The 17,500-nt window shown below is 54.9% G+C and overlaps 3 protein-coding genes across 4 annotated transcripts in view; all 3 read right to left on the bottom strand.

Annotated features, from left to right (window-relative positions):
• Positions 1-4,903, bottom strand: part of LOC146221580 (FRAS1-related extracellular matrix protein 2-like) — a 15,940-nt gene extending 11,037 nt beyond the window's left edge. The window contains exons 1-3 of the mRNA XM_084692050.1: positions 4,893-4,903; positions 604-4,487; positions 86-519 (exon numbers count right to left, since the gene is read on the bottom strand). Coding sequence (XP_084548176.1) covers positions 86-519; positions 604-4,487; positions 4,893-4,903 — 4,329 coding nt within the window. The remainder of the gene's footprint in view (positions 1-85; positions 520-603; positions 4,488-4,892) is intronic.
• Positions 4,904-9,219: 4,316 nt separating this feature from the next.
• anapc10 (anaphase promoting complex subunit 10) lies at positions 9,220-13,460 on the bottom strand. Of its 2 annotated transcripts, none has more exons than XM_084691003.1 (5): positions 13,266-13,460; positions 11,773-11,888; positions 10,864-10,954; positions 10,463-10,583; positions 9,220-9,803 (listed from the first exon to the last, which is right to left on the bottom strand). In XM_084691003.1, exons 2-5 carry the CDS (start codon positions 11,885-11,887, stop codon positions 9,576-9,578), a joined length of 555 nt encoding a protein of 184 aa, XP_084547129.1. In that variant the 5' UTR covers position 11,888; positions 13,266-13,460; the 3' UTR covers positions 9,220-9,575. The 2 variants fall into 2 exon arrangements, with proteins under 2 accessions (XP_084547129.1, XP_084547128.1); XM_084691002.1 differs by having other exon boundaries at positions 9,220-9,806; positions 13,266-13,440.
• Positions 13,461-14,266: 806 nt separating this feature from the next.
• Positions 14,267-17,500, bottom strand: part of otud4 (OTU deubiquitinase 4) — a 9,504-nt gene continuing 6,270 nt past the window's right edge. The window contains 7 exon segments of the mRNA XM_084692049.1: positions 14,267-15,033; positions 15,161-15,589; positions 15,716-15,811; positions 15,951-15,991; positions 16,197-16,334; positions 16,801-16,960; positions 16,963-17,500. The exon segment at positions 16,963-17,500 is cut by the window's right edge and continues 311 nt beyond it. Of these exon segments, the coding sequence (XP_084548175.1) occupies positions 14,479-15,033; positions 15,161-15,589; positions 15,716-15,811; positions 15,951-15,991; positions 16,197-16,334; positions 16,801-16,960; positions 16,963-17,500 (1,957 nt within the window). The 3' untranslated portion in view covers positions 14,267-14,478.

The following is a 17,500-nucleotide window of genomic DNA, read 5'->3' as shown; positions in this document are numbered from 1 at the left end:
CCCCCTTGAACCCCACATTGCTGGATAAGAGCGTCAGCCAAACTGATTGGCTCTTGTCCCAGAGTGGACCTCACCTGGAACTCACCTGGAACTCAAAGCTGTCGTGTCTCCCTTCGTCCGGCGCCGTATGGACGTAGAACACCTTGCTTCCCGCCAGCAGCAGCTGCGTGAAGGTCGTCACGGCAACCCCAGGTCGGTCGGTGACCTCCAGGTGACCCCTGGCAGGGCCGCGGGTCAGGGTGAAGGTCAAGCGCTCGTCGGGGCTGTTGAGGTCAGAAGTGCTGAGAACATCGGTGGTCAGGAGGACGCGCCCGCCTTCCGGTAACTCCACCCCCCGGTTCACCACCACCGGGTGCACGGCGTCGTCGCCGGCGACTGTGATGTAGAAGTACCGGTCGATCAGCGGGTTGATGCCGTCCGTCACATCGAAGCGGAACAGGTCTCGACCGCCGCCATGGCGACCAGTGTGCGTGTACCAGACCACTCCCGCGTCCACATCCCTCTGGGTGAAGTTCATACCTGGGGGAGAGGGGGGGAGATGGGGGAGTCATAACCCTGTGTGTGTGTGTGTGTGTGCATACCTGCATGTGTGTGTCCACCCACCCACAGTGATGTTGACCTCTGACCCCGCTCGTCTCTCCAGATGTCCCTCGCGAGGCTCCTGGCGGAGCACGAAGGTCAGGCTGGGGTCGTCGGAGTCCAGGTCGGTCACCTTGATGACCCTGGGGGTCAGAGGGCGGCTCTGTCCCGGCAGGAGCTCCAGGCCGGCGTTCACCTCGACCCGGGGCGTCTCGTCGTCCACGGGCAGGACCAGGACCAGGACCGTGGCCTCCGTCTGGTGCCGGCCGTCCGTCAGGACCAGGGTGAAGTTGTCCCGGGGCTCTTCCGACCCGCCGTGCTCGTACAGGATGGCCGACCCCGACCGCACCTGCTCCAGGGTGAAGGTCACCACGGAGACGGTGCCCGTGGGCAGGTGCTGGACAAGGCGTCCGTGAAGGGGCTGAACTTTGACCCTGAAGAGGAGGGGGTCGGCGGGGAGGTCCAGGTCGCGAGCGTTGAGGAGCGGCTCGTCCACGGCCAGGCTCATGCCCTCCTCGACCACCAGCTCCCGCCAGAACAGCTGGGGGGCCTCGTCATTGGCCGGGACGATCACCACGGGGACGATGAGGGGATGTGATTGGTGCGTGCCGTCGGAGCAGCGGAGGGTGACCCTGTCCTCCACGGGCTCGGCCCCGCGGTGGACGCTCTGCACGTAGAACACGGCGCCTCGCAGCAGCTCCGCTTGGGAGAACGTCGTCGCGGCGATGCCGGCACGAGACTTCTCCGAGCCGGGCGCCGGGGTCGTGACCTCCAGGAACCCAAAGGTGGGCGGGGTCAAGACGGAACACAGTAGGCGTTCTGGGGGCGTGTCCTGGTCCTCCAGACGAACGTTGTGATTAGTCACCGCTGTCCTCTCGCCCTCTGTTACCCTCACTGCCTCGCCAACGTGCAAGATGGGGGTGGCCGAGTCCACAGGAAGCACGCGCACCTCCACATTCACCCTCTGCACTCGGTTGCCCCCGACAACCCAGCGGCCTATCACAGTGAGCATGAAGCTGTCGTTACGCCCCCAGGGCCCCACCTCCTCTCCTGAGTGGACGTACGACACTGACCCGTCGATGACATCGCGTAGGCTCAGCCTATCAGAGGGCTCGCCACGCACCCGGATCACACCGAACCGTGGCGGTTGGTCGACGAGGAGAACGATGGTGATGTCATCAGCGTGCGCTAGTGTCAGCGGGAACTCTTGCTCGCTCAGGTGTGTCTCTGCCGTCTCGTTCACCTGGAGGGTGATGCTCAGCTCACCTGGAGGGGGAGGGGCAGTCGGCGGGAGGGGCGCGGGAGCAGGTACCACGTCTATCCGCAAGGTTACCAAGGTTACCGGGAACCCACGACGCCTGTCACTCACCTCCACCTTGATGACATCCTTTCCTGGTCGGTCACCGCGGTGAACGTAGACCACAGCACCGCCGTCAATGTCCGATAGGTGGAAACTCCCTCCGACGGATAGCTCCGCCCCCGCATACGTCAACACTCCGAGAGCCGGCGTTTGAGTCACCACCACCACTGCCGCGATGATGTCATCAACACCCGTGTCCATGACGTCCGTGCGGGTAAGCACATACGTGTCCTTGACGTGTATGCTGAGGTCTGCGTGGCGGCCGAGAGGGGGTGTGTCGTCACCAGGGAGGAGGAGCACCCTGAGGGATCCGGGGGCGGAGTTTCCAGCTCGGTCCATCACGATGAAGCTGATGTTGAGGGCTCTAGGACCCAGGAGCAGGCCCTGGGCAGGAGGCCGGTAGGATATCTTCAGGTGGTTGACCTGTTCCTGGGTGAACTCTGAAACCTCGACCTCCGGGCTGTCTGTCAGCACCAGGCTGCCCTGGGGGAGGTCAGCCTCCCTGGGGGGGAAGGTGAGGGAGTAGCGGATGTCCCGGTCGTCAGAGCCCAGGTCTGTGAAGAGAAGACAGCCACGGTTTAGTGGAGTGAGGCGTGGCCCCAGAACCATCACGCTGAGAGGAGAACCAGGGACCTTCTCTGGAGGAACCTCGTCCACCGGCTGCACCGTCACCTCCAACACCACCTCCTCCGATTGGTTGGGGGGGACGTTGTCGTCCTGGACACGAAACATCAGCTGGTGATTGGTCAGGCCGGGCAGACGGGGGCCGGTGTTTCGGTAGAAGAGGCGGCCATCTTGGAGGTCTTTCTGGGTCCATGATGTCACGGCACACTCGAACACGCCCTCCGAGCCGAGGAAGACCCACCCATCCAGCCCCGCCCCCTCTGGCCTCTCGCTCTGCCTGAGGACGACCACACCCAGGGGGGAGGCAGGGGGGAGGAGGGTGAAGGTCAGGGAGGAGTCTTCTGAATCCACGTCGGTGGCACTGAGAACACGGGAGGAAATGATGACGGTCTGCTTCCTGTGGACGACCAATCCTGTGTTGACGTCGACCACCGGGGGCTCGTCGTCCAATTGGATGACGGTCACCAGGAACAGGAAGTCGACCTCGTGGCCCCGCCCGTCCTTCATGTGGAAGAGGATGTTGTCACTGAACGTCTCGCTGCCGTCGTGCTGGTACACGACCCCTCCCTCGTGCAGCTCCGCCGCCGTGAACCACTTCCTGTCAGCTGACCCGCCCACCCGCAGAGCCCCGTGCCTCAGCCCCGCCCTCACCCAGATCCTCACCTCCGATAGGTCGTCCTCATCGCTGACGCGCACAGAGAGGGGCCGCGATTGGCCCTCGAACAGCATGAGCCCCTGGTTGCCCGTGACAACGGGAGCCAGCGTGTTCATTGGCTTGACCAGCACCATGAGAGAGAAGCGTTCTGAGCGCGCTCCGTCACCGTCCTCCACCTCCAGCTCCAGGTGCACCACGCGCTCGCGGTCCGAATCCCCCTGGGGCGGGACAAACGCCACCTTCAGTGCCGTGATGTCACCCTGGCAGAACGAGACGATTGGCCGGGTCGGGTCGTCGGTGCTGATCACATAACCGTCGACGGTCGCCGGGGGAGACAGGATGTGGAAGACGAGCTCCTCGGCAACCGACTCCAGGTCCTCCGCCGCCAGCGTCTCCGCGGTAACCGCCGTCATGACAAACTGGTTCACCTCCAGCATCATCAGGGACAGGAAGCTGGGCCGGGGCTTGGAGTTGACCACGCCCTCCCTGACCTTCACCGTCACCTGGATGTGCTCCCTCTGCTGGACATGCCCCTCCCTGTCCAGATGCTCAACCAGCAGGGGGATGTAGTCCAGGATGGGGGAGGCAGGGGAGGCTGCGGAGGAGGGGGACAGTTTGTAACGAACCCCCATGTTGACGAACATGTCACAGCTCACCGCCTGGCCGGCGGGGACGTCCCCCACCAGAGATCCGTACTTGGGGAGTCCAATTGTTCCCACCAATGAGGTGATCTTACAGGGCAAGGCCCCTCCCCCGGCACCAGGGTGTATCCCCAGGCTCCGCCCATCGATAGGGTTGCTGAGCCCGTCCGTCTCCACGACGACCAGCGGAACGCCGCCTGGCCTGGGGTCAGAGGTCAGCTCCACCTCCAGAGTCAGGGGCAGCACCAGGGTGTCCGTCGGCGTGTCGTATCTCACCTGCAGCCGTAGCCAATCACGACGCGCCGTGCGGGAGCCGTGGTGCGTGTAGCTCACCTGTCCTCGCCGGAACCCACAGGGGAACCTCAGGGGGTGCAGGGTTCCCGGTCTGGGGGGAACCTCGCGGTTCTGATCCAGCACCGTCACCTGGCAGCGATCCGCTGGAAGCACTCTGGTCTGCAGGTGGAGCCGGGGATCCAGGAACACCACCCCGCCCAGGGGCACCTGCAGCGCCTGCAGGCCCAGGATGATGGAGTCTGGCTGGGGGAGAGGGCTGGGTGGACGAGGGCCGTAGTTGGTGGCCTGGACTGTTGTGCAGAAGAGAGCCAGCAGGCTGCTGATGATGATGGTTCTGTTGATCCCTCCAGGGCCCCTGTGGGTCCAGAGATCTGGCTCTCCTTCTCCCTTCTCTCCTCCTCTCTTCTCCCCTCCTCCCTTCTCTCCTCCTTTCTTCTCTCCTCCTTTCTTCTCTCCTCCTCCCTTCTCTCCTCCTCTCTTCTCTCCTCCTCCTCCTCTCTCTTTCTTCTGGTCTTCCCTCTCTCTTCTCCCTTCTTGGACAGCCATACTGCTCTCCTTTCTCTCTGACTCTCCTCACGTTCTATCCCTCTCTCTTCTCTTTGTGTCTGAGCTGAGGCAGCCTCCACTCCTCTATATGCAGTCTCTCTCTCTCCTCTCCTTTCTCTCTCTCTCTCTCTCCACCCAGTTCTCACCCTCTCCCTCTCCCAACATTGACTGAGCTAATTACCACCCAACTGACAAAACCAACATCCCAACATTCCACACAATGAAGCCAACTCAAAACGACTCATTTTATTTAGAAAAAAACATTCAAGTGTCAGTTAACTTGAGCAAATAAAGCAACATTCATGCCAAAATAGCTTTAAAAATGTTTTATCGTTGTGTTGTATCTTACAAAATCGTAAAAGCACAGAGCTGACAAATTAACTGGCAAAGCATGAAACAGAAAATATGTTCTATACGTGTTCAGTGTTTCCCACAGATTAGAAAGCAATTTTTGACGGGGGGGGGGGGGGGGTCATTCATTCGTTACACAGAACTTTGTTTTCTATTAAATGTATATGTATTAGCTATGTTGGACGCTGTCCTCCTCTCCTTCTCTTCAGTGCCTAACGAATCTATCTCTGTCTCTCCCTGACCGTGTCTTTATGCTTGAGCAGCACTGGTTGAAGCCTGAAAATATTGTAAACAATTTCTGCCAATATGCTGGTAGCAACGCTAGTGATAAATAACTATTTAGCTGGTCGGCTCCATGACGACGGGTAAGTAGGGCTCGTGAAACTGCTCACCAAAAGAACGAAGGGGAACCCACTTGTCTAGCAGATTAAGACATGTTCATAGGTACCTAGCGAAAAGTAACCTAAACTTTCCTAGACTTAGCTACGGTACTAATGCTGAAGGCTCGCTGATATCGCATAGCGTCGTTGCTAACGTGTGCTGACGTTGTGACTGTGTGTGTATGTGAGAGACGCGTGAGTGACAGAGAGACGGAGGGAGAATGAAAAAAAATGATTTATAACGAAACGCAATATGTGGCAGTCGGTATTGATTCTGTGGCGCACCGCCACAAATTAGTCTATGTGTGGGGAAACACTGCATTTGTTCTGTGTTCGATGTGTGTTCTGTGTTGTTCTGTTCCATCTACATGTTCTAAGAGGTGTAAGCTGAAGGATGCCCCTAAGGCATGTTCTCATCCAAACTGATCTCAGTGAAGATGCTGGGAGCTCTGGGGTCAGAGGTCACCGCTGACAGATCTGGGGGGGGGGGGGGGGGCGTGTTACATAAAATATACAAACAAATCATACAGGTCATGCGTTTCATGTATATATGTTGTATGTGTGTATAGATATAAATCCTACAGGTCATGCGTTTCATGTACATATGTTGTATGTGTGTATAGATATAAATCCTACAGGTCATGCGTTTCATGTATATATGTTGTATGTGTGTATAGATATAAATCCTACAGGTCATGCGTTTCATGTATATATGTTGTATGTGTGTATAGATATAAATCCTACAGGTCATGCGTTTCATGTATATATGTTGTATGTGTGTATAGATATAAATCCTACAGGTCATGCGTTTCATGTATATATGTTGTATGTGTGTATAGATATAAATCCTACAGGTCATGCGTTTCATGTATATATGTTGTATGTGTGTATAGATATAAATCCTACAGGTCATGCGTTTCATGTACATATGTTGTATGTGTGTATAGATATAAATCCTACAGGTCATGCGTTTCATGTATATATGTTGTATGTGTGTATAGATATAAATCCTACAGGTCATGCGTTTCATGTTTATGTGTATAGATGCTCTCTGGTTTCTACCTCCAGTAGATCCATTGTTGTTGTTCTCGTTCTGCTGCTCCGCCTCAACGTCCAGCACAGAGGAGGCACACGATTGGTCAATATTGCCGTCAATCAGGTCGATGTCCAGACTAAAGCCAACCTTCTTTATGGGCGGGGTCAGGGTGAGGCTGGTGAGACTCACCTGAGACTGACAGCCAATCAAACTCCCCGAGTCGGCCTGTCTGTCTGCCCCGGGGGAGGAGAGGGCCCCCCCCCCCTCCCCCTCCTCTCCCTCCCCCTCCTCTCCCTCTTCCTCATCCCCCAGCGGGCGGGTCGATCCATTGGACAGGTTGTTCTCAACAGCATCCTCTTTCCCCAAACTCACAAAGCCACCTGCTCACACACACACACACACACACACGTGTCAGTCAGAACACACACCCTGACGGAGACTGAGATCCGGTTGGGTTAGGGGCGTGGTTGCCTTGGTTACCAGGGGTGTTCCCGAAGACTCCGCCAGGGTCCAGACATGTGAGTGGGGTTTCGTGACCGTAGCCGGGACGCTGGAGGTCGAACGAGTACTTCTGGAGACGCAACACACACACACGGTAAAACAAGATGCCAGAACAACAACAGCAGGGTTAGCAGCAGTTCTCTAGATTTACATGTTTACTGAAAACAGAGAGAGAGGAGAGAGGAGAGAGGAGAGAGAGAGAGGAGAGAGAGGAGAGAGAGGAGAGAGAGGAGAGAGAGAGAGAGAGAGAGAGAGAGAGAGAGAGAGAGAGAGAGAGAGACAGAGAGAGACAGAGAGACAGAGAGACAGAGAGACAGAGAGACAGAGAGAGAGAGAGAGAGAGAGCTGACCCTGGAGTTCTTCCTGAGGATGTAGAGGATGACACACAGGATGATGACAGCCAGGAGGATGAGGACCAGTATGATGTAACCTGAGGAGGAGGAGAGGATGAGGAGAGGAGGAGGAGAGGAAGGAGGAGGAAGGAGGAGGAGAGAGGAGGAGTTGCTCTGAATCGCTCATGACTTGAGTAATGAATCATGATTGTCTCATCATCTCACCTGCAGTGTCACTGCCGTCACTGCTGTCACTACCTCCTTCTGAAACACACACACACACAGTCAACAGAAAGACAACCTGTGTATGGGTGCAAGTGCTAGCTAAGCTAAGCTAGGCTAGGTGTGTGAGACCATGGCAATGCTAGCTAAGCTAAGCTAGGCTAGGTGTGTGATACCATGGCAAAGCTAGCTAAGCTAGGAATGCATTCTTACTGTTATGTGCTATTTACTGTAATTTAGGGCTTGGCTAGGCTACTTGCATACATGTGTGCGTGTGTGTATATTTGTGTGTGTGTACTTGTGTGTTTGTGTGTCTTTGCCAGGGCTAGGTCTGAGTGTGAACTATTTGACAGTTGAGGTTAGCTGACAGGAAGCCAGCTAGCTGGGGCTGTGCTCACATCTCTCATGCATGCTCTGCTCTAGATGTGTGTTTGTGTGTAGTGTGTGTACAAGTGGTGTGTGTGTGTGTTTTGTCCTTCCTTATTTCACCAGACTTGACGGTTAAGCTCACCTTTTAATGCTTCAGTGGTCGTCTTTGTCACAGTGACTGTTTCCGTGGACACGCCATTCACACTGTCCCCTTCTTTTGGTTGGCCTGGCGACACAACTCCACCGACGGCCGTTGTGGGGTGATCTTGAACTACGTTAGCGGTCGTCGTGAAGACCTGGTCAGGGCTGGTCCCGTTGCTGTTCTTAACGTATGCTGTTGTCCCGTTAATGGTTTCAGACAGGCTTCCCGCTGGCTTAGGGGAGGTGTGGTTGGAAGAAGAGGTAGTTGTGGAAATAGGTGGGTGAGCAGGGGTATCTGAGGCAGCAGAGGGGGGACCAGGGGTATCTGAGGCAGCAGTAGGGGTCCCTTCAAGCAGTCTGCCACCAGAAAACACCACTGTTGAAGAGGGAGGGAGATTGAGGAGGAAGAAGGAGGGATGGAGGAGACAGAGGGTGAGGAGAGAGGGAGGGAAGGAGGGAAAGTGGGAGAGGAGAGAGGGAGGGAAGGAGGAGAGAGATGTAGAAAGAGAGGAGGGAAGGAGGGAGAGGAAGGATAATCATTGGGAAACAGTTCATTCAAACATTCATGACACCATCAAAATGAGAGAACCAAAGAACCGAGAGTCTGTCTAGAAGCAGAGAACCAGAGGGTCTGTCTAGAAGCAGAGGGTTGAACAGTTTGACAAAGGGACCATGATCGAGGAAGGAAGATAATGTGTGTGCGAGGGATGAAGATGTGGACTCACCCAGAGCAGTGAGGTGAACGTATATCAGGACCATCTTGATGGGCGAAGTGTAGCTGGAGACTCAGCAACACGTGTCATATCCTGGTCCCTCCTCTGTGCTCGCTCTCTTTGAATCAGCAACCACAGCTTTGAAACAGGATGCTAACATGCTAACAAGGCGCTCAACACTAAAGCATACCAACACACCCCACTCCTACTAACCGGAAGGAAAGTTCAGCCAACGGTTACCTATAACCAGTTTAAAAATAACGTAGAACTTGTCTAATCTATAAAAAAAGAAATGGCAAGGCGCTTTTACTGTTCACCAAAAGCATATAATCTGTGTAACAGCATCTGTAGAAAGTTTGAAATCCAGTCTTCTGTCTTGCCTACTGAGGTAGTAAGATGCTGCCCCCGTGTGGTCAGCTGCGGTACGACACAGGACAACACAGCCCAGCACAGGCAGGAAATCAGTCCACCAGCCTTGGTCTTCTCACAATTACATTTATTACAACAACAGGCAGATAAACAGAGATATAGAGAGACATGGGTAAGGAGAGCAGGCACGGGGCATGGTTACTGGGTCAGAACCAGTTTAAACCAGTCTGGACAAGTCTGTAGAAGGCAGTCTGGGCAAGGGACTCGTCCTTGGACCTTTCTGGACCCATCTGGGTGAGGGAGAACCAGTCTGAACCAGTGTGGGTGAGGGAGAACCAGTCTGAACCAGTGTGGGTGAGGGAGAACCAGTCTGAACCAGTGTGGGTGAGGGAGAACCAGTCTGAACCAGTGTGGGTGAGGGAGAACCAGTCTGAACCAGTGTGGGTGAGGGAGAACCAGGTATCATCTGATGGTGCGGAACATCATAAAGTCCACCGTGGTGCATCGTGGGAACCTCCCTATGGAGCTCTCCTCCACAGGGGTGTACACCTTGATCTGCCTCATGTGGGTGTCACGGCCGTTCTGGTGGTTTGCCAGCACGGCAATCTGGATCATGAAGGTTCTGATGGGGCTGTTTAGGGGGTCCAGGAGGGGAACGTGGATCCAGCCTCCAGGTTCCACCATCTCCAGCTGCTGCAGGGGGAGGGGGACAGGGTTAGGGGACAGGGTCAGGGGTCAGGGTCGGGGGGGACAGGGTCGGGGGACAGGGGAGGGGGACAGGGGAGGGGGACAGGGACAGGGTCAGGGACAGGGGAGGGGACAGGGACAGGGGAGGGGGACAGGGACAGGGGACAGGGTCAGGGGACAGGGTCAGGGGGGGGGGTCAGGGTCAGGGGACAGGGTCAGGGGTCAGGGTCGGGGGGGACAGGGTCGGGGGACAGGGGAGGGGGACAGGGGGGGGGACAGGTGGGGGGACAGGGGAGGGGGACAGGGGAGGGGGACAGGTGGGGGGACAGGGGAGGGGGACAGGGTCAGGGGACAGGGTCAGGGGACAGGGGAGGGGGACAGGGGAGGGGGAGGGGGACAGGGGGGGGGACAGGTGGGGGGACAGGGTCAGGGGACAGGGTCAGGGGACAGGGTCAGGGGACAGGGGAGGGGGACAGGGGAGGGGGACAGGGGGGGGACAGGTGGGGGGACAGGGTCAGGGGACAGGGGAGGGGGACAGGTGGGGGGACAGGGGAGGGGGACAGGGTCAGGGGACAGGGGAGGGGGACAGGGTCAGGGGACAGGGTCAGGGTGAGTGTGTGGGTCAGGGTGAGTGTGTCAGTGAATGTGTGTGTGTGTCTTACCCTGATCTCCTGCAGGTTGTGGAAGTTGTTCCCCACTCTGACGGAGATCTTGCTGGGAGTGTAGCTCTCATCGGACTTGTAGTCAGCATAGACACACAGCATCTTCACCGTGGTCTTCCTTCTGTTGACAGAAAGCAGCAGGGTGAGGAGGGTGGGAGGGAGACAGCCAGACAGGAAGCAGCAGGGTGAGGAGGGCGGGAGGTAGACAGACAGACAGACAGACAGGAAGCAGCAGGGTGAGGAGGGTGGGAGGGAGACAGCCAGACAGGAAGCAGCAGGGTGAGGAGGGCGGGAGGTAGACGGCCAGACAGGAAGCAGCAGGGTGAGGATGGCGGGAGGGCGACACAACTAGCCCTGCAGAAGCTCTACAGGAGAGATCCCATGAACACACACACACACACCTGAACTGGATGTTGACCAGGTGAGGCTGAGAGCCGTCAGACTGCCAGTACGTTTCCAGGTTGTCGTCTCTCAGCTGATCCACCCCGAACCCTGCAGGTACACACAGGCAGGGAGGGAGGGAGAGAGAGAGAGAGAGAGAGAGAGAGAGAGAGAGAGAGAGGCAGGGAGATATGGAGAGAGAGAGAGGCAGGGAGGTATGGAGAGAGAGAGAGGCAGGGAGGTATGGAGAGAGAGAGAGAGGCAGGGAGATATGGAGAGAGAGAGGCAGGGAGGTATGGAGAGAGAGAGGCAGGGAGATATGGAGAGAGAGAGGCAGGGAGGTATGGAGAGAGAGAGAAAGAGGCAGGGAGGTATGGAGAGAGAGAGAGAGAGAGGCAGGGAGATATGGAGAGAGAGAGAGAGGCAGGGAGATATGGAGAGAGAGAGAAAGAGGCAGGGATGTATGGAGAGAGAGAGGCAGGGAGATATGGAGAGAGAAAGAGGCAGGGAGGTATGGAGAGAGAGAGAGAGAGAGAGAGAGAGAGAGAGAGAGAGAGAGAGGGGCAGGGAGATATGGAGAGAGAGAGAGGCAGGGAGGTATGGTGACATAGAGAGAGGCATGGAGGTATGGAGAGAGAGAGCGGCAGGGAGGTATGGTGACAGAGAGAGAGGCATGGAGGTATGGAGACAGAGAGAGAGAGAGGCCATTAGGAAGCAGTAGGAAGGACCACACTCACCTGGTTTACAGGAGGACAGCGACCACACTCACCTGGTTTACAGGAGGACAGCGACCACACTCACCTGGTTTACAGGAGGACAGCGACCACACTCACCTGGTTTACAGGAGGACAGCGACCACACTCACCTGGTTTACAGGAGGACAGCGACCACACTCACCTGGTTTACAGGAGGACAGCGACCACACTCACCTGGTTTACAGGAGGACAGCGACCACACAGCCTGGGACCCGATCTCTCGGACTGTCCCTGTCCGCTCCAGCTGCTTGGGGTCTGCGCCAGGGGGGGTCTTGCTCGGGGTAGCCATCCTGTCACACAAGACCAGTTCAGACAATATTTCCCGTCTTCACCGGCAGAAACGAGCAATCTATCAAAGCACGGCGTTGGCCTGCACATTGGGGTTTGGTCAAGGACACTTCCAAAGAAAAGTTTCTTCTTTTTTTTTTTACAATTTCAAAAGGTTGAAAATGTGGAAATTGTGGATTAATCGACAGTGTTTTCCATATTGCCATGCACCTTAGCTACACAGGCCAACTGATAGGCCTATCTATGTGAGTCAACATCACATGCAGGTTTATGAACAATATTTGTTCCTTTAATCTAGACTACCTCCATCTGTCCATTCTCTACGGGTGTGGTCTGACAGGACGCCCCGTCCTTGCTAACGCGCCCCTCCATGACCCTAACCCTAACCCTCCATGACGCTAACCCTAACCCTAACCCTCCATGACGCTAACCCTAACCCTAACCCTCCATGACGCTAACCCTAACCCTAACCCTAACCCTAACCCTCCATGCCCTCTCACGTGATTTCTGTTTTAATTTAACCCGTGTGTTATCTTCGGGTCATTCTGATCCATCAGTCATTGTGACCCACCTTCATATTGCGACAACTTTACCGCATACAAAAACAAAGTGAAGCATTTTCTTTTAACCGTTGGGCTGTCTCAGACCCCCCACATTGCGAAGGTTAAAAGATAATTATTTTTATTTGTTTTTGTATTGGGTAAAATTGGGTAAACACAATGATGGTTCCTTATAAACCCTTGGATCATGTGACCCAAAGGCAGCACAAGGGTTTTAATATGGCTTTTCAATTAATCGCTTGATTCACCTGTCTACCATATTGTGAGTATCCCCTAACATGCAAAAAGTCTGTCCTGCCATCATGTGACACAGGATGTGTGTTCTTTTCTGTGTTCTTTTGGTCACAATGAACAACCTGAGATCATATGGAGATGTCTGCTCTTTTCTAGCTAAAGTTACAGAGGGGATACACATTATTTTAGGTGAAAAAACGGCAACTTCGAAACACACCATTCAGTACGACGGTCACTGCTTTGGGGACTATCTCATCTAAAGACCGGTCTACCTGGTTATCTACAGTAACTTTAGTTCTATTTATCTAGCACTACTAATTCTGACACACGTAGACAAGCTGTCTGGCAGACTTGATAAAGCAAGCCGATAGGGGTAGAAGCGTGAGATTCAGAGTGAATGTTTTCATGTATCAAAAGGCAAATGCCTGAGCCAGTTACCAACGGAACCTGACATGTTTTTTTATATGTTGTTATGCTTGTGGATTCGTGTTACTCAGAGCTACTGTAGCTAGCTCTAGCTATTTTACGTTGTCAAATAACCCGTTTTGCAAACAGTTTAGTTATATAGTTGCATGTTAAACTTACCTTGAGGGTTTAAGGGTGTAGTTATTTCGTGTTACAATCGACTATCCATGGATTGCATATTTTACCAAATGTACGTTTGTTGTTCTGTGTTACGGCTAGCTAGCCACTTCGAAACTCCCTCCCAATGTTGTTGTTGGCGCCTGCGGATGACGAAACCTAGTACGAGTAGAACTGTTGTCGCACAAATTAATAACGTAATTCTTTCTATACTAGGCGCGTTCGAGTTCATGCAGCGCCGGCGTCGCCTACAGCCGCCTGCAGCCCGGCTGACTTGAAGGAGCCAATGGCTTTCTCAGCTTCAACGCAGACGGCTGTCGGCACTGCCGGTGCTGCTTGAAGTCGAACACAACTAGCATCAGAGCCTGTTTAAGACAACCTGTTTATGCCTGTATTAGACATTCTCTGAAACTATGCTTCCAAAGAACTTTGCTGCTTCAGACCTCGGAGATCATTTGTACTCCACAGGCGGTCACGTCACACCCATAGAGTCAGGTGGCTGAGCAGTTAGGGAATTTTGCTAGTAAACCTAAGGTTGCTGGTTTGATTCCCAGCCGTGAGAAATGACGTTGTGTCCTTGGGTAAGGCACTTCACCCTACTTGCCTCGGGGAAATGTCCCTCTATTTAGTTTAAGTTGCGCTGGATAAGAGTGTCTGCTAAATGACTAAATGTAATGTAAATGTATTACTCTGGGTTCAATTAACTTCTTAGGTTAATAAATGGTATGGTCCACTTTAGGGGCTCCTGAAATCATATGACAAGATTCTTCCAGGCATGAATATGGTAAATACATTGTAATATATGTACGATTACAGGTAACAATTTCTAAACATATTGACCTCCCGACCTGTTTTTACCTCTTTTTGGGGGTCCAGGACTTAATTAGGGTGGTCAACCCCCCCATAATTCGAAGCCCTGAGGGTTCTAGAAGCCCTGAAGAGCAATGCAGCGTTAGAATCTGTCCAACAGCCTGGGCCAGCTTCTGATTAAAGACATCAGCATGTTTAATAAACTCATTTATTCAAAGTTAGGACAGAACTCCAGGGTGAACCTGGAGGCAGCAGTCGAGCCAGCACACAGCCAAGGCACAGGGGAAACTAAACTTCACGCTTAAAATAGACAGCCGCTCCCTCAACCCAGCATCTGGATTACAGAAACAAACAAACAACAGCTGTAAAAAAAGATACACAATTGCAAAAAAAGTGCCATTATAACTCAGGAACTTGCATAACGGCCGTTCCTATGGCCGCCGGCATATTCTGCCTCCCTCCCATTGGTGGAGTAGTGATTGTAGCCCCGCCCCCGGTCCTGGTACACAATAGGGGTGGCCTTAAAGTAGTAGTCTCCATGGCGCCTCTCCCGGAACCCGCCATCCCAGCGGTCGTCATAGCTACCTCTCCTTCCACGGTAACCGCCCCGAAAACGGTTGCCATCAAGACCGCGGCCACGCCCCCGGGTGCGGGAATACATCACCCTCGCCCCCCTGAAGGCGGGGTCAGATGATTCTAGCCCCTCCCCCTCTTCCGTTTGGCTGCCACTCTGAGAGAGGGGCGGGGCTGCATACAGAGCCCCCCCCCCCTTGAGCAGGTCCAAGACATTGGTTGGTTGGTAGGTCCTGGTGAGGTCATTGTCAGACCGACGCATCTCATTGGTCGCCATGGGGGCGGAGCCATCGCATGTTCCTGGTGTTGCCATGACGACAGAGACTTCCTTGAACAGGGGGAGTCTACTTCCTGGCGTCTGGTGAGAGTGAGAAAGAGACCATGTGACCTGAGGGGGGGGGGGGGGGAGAGAGAGAGGAGAGATATACTGAGAGGGTACAATCAGTGCAGCAGCACCTAAGAGCAGGTGTGTGTGTGTGTGTGTAGCTAGTCCTCCCCAGAGGCAGGTGACCTACCTGTCCAGAGGGGGCCCCCAGAGGCAGGGGGGGCTCCCCCAGCAGGGACCCCGTCCTGGAGCCTGCGTCTCCCTGGCCCCTCTCCTCACTCCAGCTAGCGTTAGCCCCCCTCCCGTCCCCCAGGGGGCCGGCTCTGTGCCCAGGGGGTGAGGCTCCGCCGGCGGGGTGGGACAGCTCGAAGGGTCCCTGGTTCTGGGAGCCTCCAGGGGGGACTGGGTGGGGGTAGGTGGAGGGAAGGTGGGGCGAGGTGGGGGTGTAGTAGGGCGTGTTCTGAGGGTACGGCGTAGGTATGTAGTTGGGAGGGGGGTACTGGGGTGTGTAGAGGGGAGGGGGGTATGAGGGAGCGGGGGCTGGGGCTGCATATGGGCGCAGGTAATGGCCCGGTCTGGGAGGGGGGGGCCAGGGGAGGGACCCCGTATGGGGGGGGGTCTGGGTGTGGGGGGGGGCTGGGGCCTGGGAGAGGGGGGCTTGGGAGATGGGGGCCTGGTGGTTCTCATACTGCCCCAGAGAGGAGTGGGGGTGGGGGGGGCTGGAGGAGGGGTACCAGGGGGGCAGGAGGGGGGCTGGTGGGGGGGCTCTGGGCTGCAGGGAGAAGGCCTGCTGAAGGGGGAGGAGGTAGTAGTAGGGGAGGTACATGGGGGTGGAGTAAGCCTGGGGGAGGAGACACATATCACTAGCCACAACATCATTAACAGGAAACAATATTTGTGCCCCTGTGTGTATATCTGTGTGTGTGTGTGTGTGTGTGTGTGTATATCTGTGTGTGTGTATCTGTGTGTGTGTTTCTTACCCTCACACCCAGGTTGTAGAAGAACCTAAGAATGTTGATGTCTGGGATAGAGAGAGAGAGACATCCTAGAATCAACTCTCTACTAGTCATGTCTGCGTTGATATGGTAACAGTACCTATAAATAAGAGTCGTGTGTTTCTACCTGGTAATCAAATACAATTATTTTGAATCTACTATTCATGCCTGAATCATCTCTTAGTTAGTATTATTTGTGTACTTTGGGGCAGGTTAGTATTGTGTGTGTACCTCGGGGCAGGTCCTCTCCAGAGTGCAGCAGGCAGTAGGGGGGGCAGGGAACCACTTCCCCCTCCGGGCCCTGGGGAAAGCCAGGGTACAAGGGGTCCTGGAGCAGCTGCTGCAGGCCTGGGGGGGGCTGGCCCACTCCTGGGGGATAGCAGAGGAGGAGGGGGGGAGGCAGGGGTCAGGATTACATGCATTTATGCATTTCAGATTGGATGTAGGGCTGGGCGATATATCGAATATTAGCGATAATATCGCAATAATTTTGATAATGATGTAAAAATGTGAAAATATTGTGAATATCGAATATAATTTTTTTTTAAATGCTGGTCCTTGTGTTGCTTGTGTTTTACGATCACCATCTGGCTCCACACACACACACGTGCGCAGGCAGTCTCTTCTGCACTCTTATTGTCCTGTCACATAAGGACCTCTGCATAAATTGTTCCATGTGAGGTCAATTTTGTCAATAATGTTTTTTTTACTATTTAAATGAAAACATATTGAGATATATACCGAATATTGTAAAAATTGACAATATCGAGATAATTGTTTCTAACGTATCGCCCAGCCCTAATTGGATGTTGTATCTTGAGAGGGTGGGTCTTACCTGGGGGACAGACTGAGGCTTCTGAGGGGAGGGAGTCTTGGGGGAGGGAGGAGTGGGGTAGGGAGGCCTGGGGGATGGAGGTGTAGGGGATGGAGGAGTGTGGTAAGGAGTCCTGGGGGATGGAGGCCTGGGGGATGGAGGAGTGGGGTAGGGAGTCCTGGGGGATGGAGGCCTGGGGGATGGAGGCCTGGGGGATGGAGGCCTGGGGGATGGAGTGGGGTAGGGAAGCCTGAGGGGGGGAAGCGTAGGCAATGGAGGCAGAAGGGGCAGAATGGGAAGGCGAGGGGGGGGAGAGGTCACAGGAGCATCAAGGGAGGAAGGAAGGAGGGAAGAAACAACAGGGGCAGTAAAGGTAGGGGCAGAGGGGAGGGGAACAGGGGCAGAGGGAAGGGGATTAGGAAGGGCGGAGGGGAGGGGGACAGGAAGGCTGGTGGAGAGGGGGAGGGGGGAAGATAGGAAGGAGGAGGGGGGAGACGGGGCAGATACAGACTCAGGGGTAGTTACAGAGGGAGTAAAATGAGTTGGAGCAGATGGAGGTGCAGATAGAGGGGCAGTAGAGCCAGCTTGGGCAGATAGAGGGGCAGTAGATCCACCTGGGGTAAATTTAGGAGCAGATAGAGGGGCAGTAGATCCATCTGGGGCAGGCAAGGGGGCAGCAGAGCCAGCTGGGGTAGATTTAGGGGCAGATGGAGGGCCAGCA

This window comes from Hypomesus nipponensis, chromosome 25, assembly GCF_054491055.1.
Source record: "Hypomesus nipponensis isolate SF chromosome 25, ASM5449105v1, whole genome shotgun sequence".
Lineage (NCBI taxonomy): Eukaryota > Metazoa > Chordata > Actinopteri > Osmeriformes > Osmeridae > Hypomesus > Hypomesus nipponensis.
Note: the sequence above shows the minus strand (reverse complement) of the source record. Positions and strands in the feature narration are given on the sequence as shown.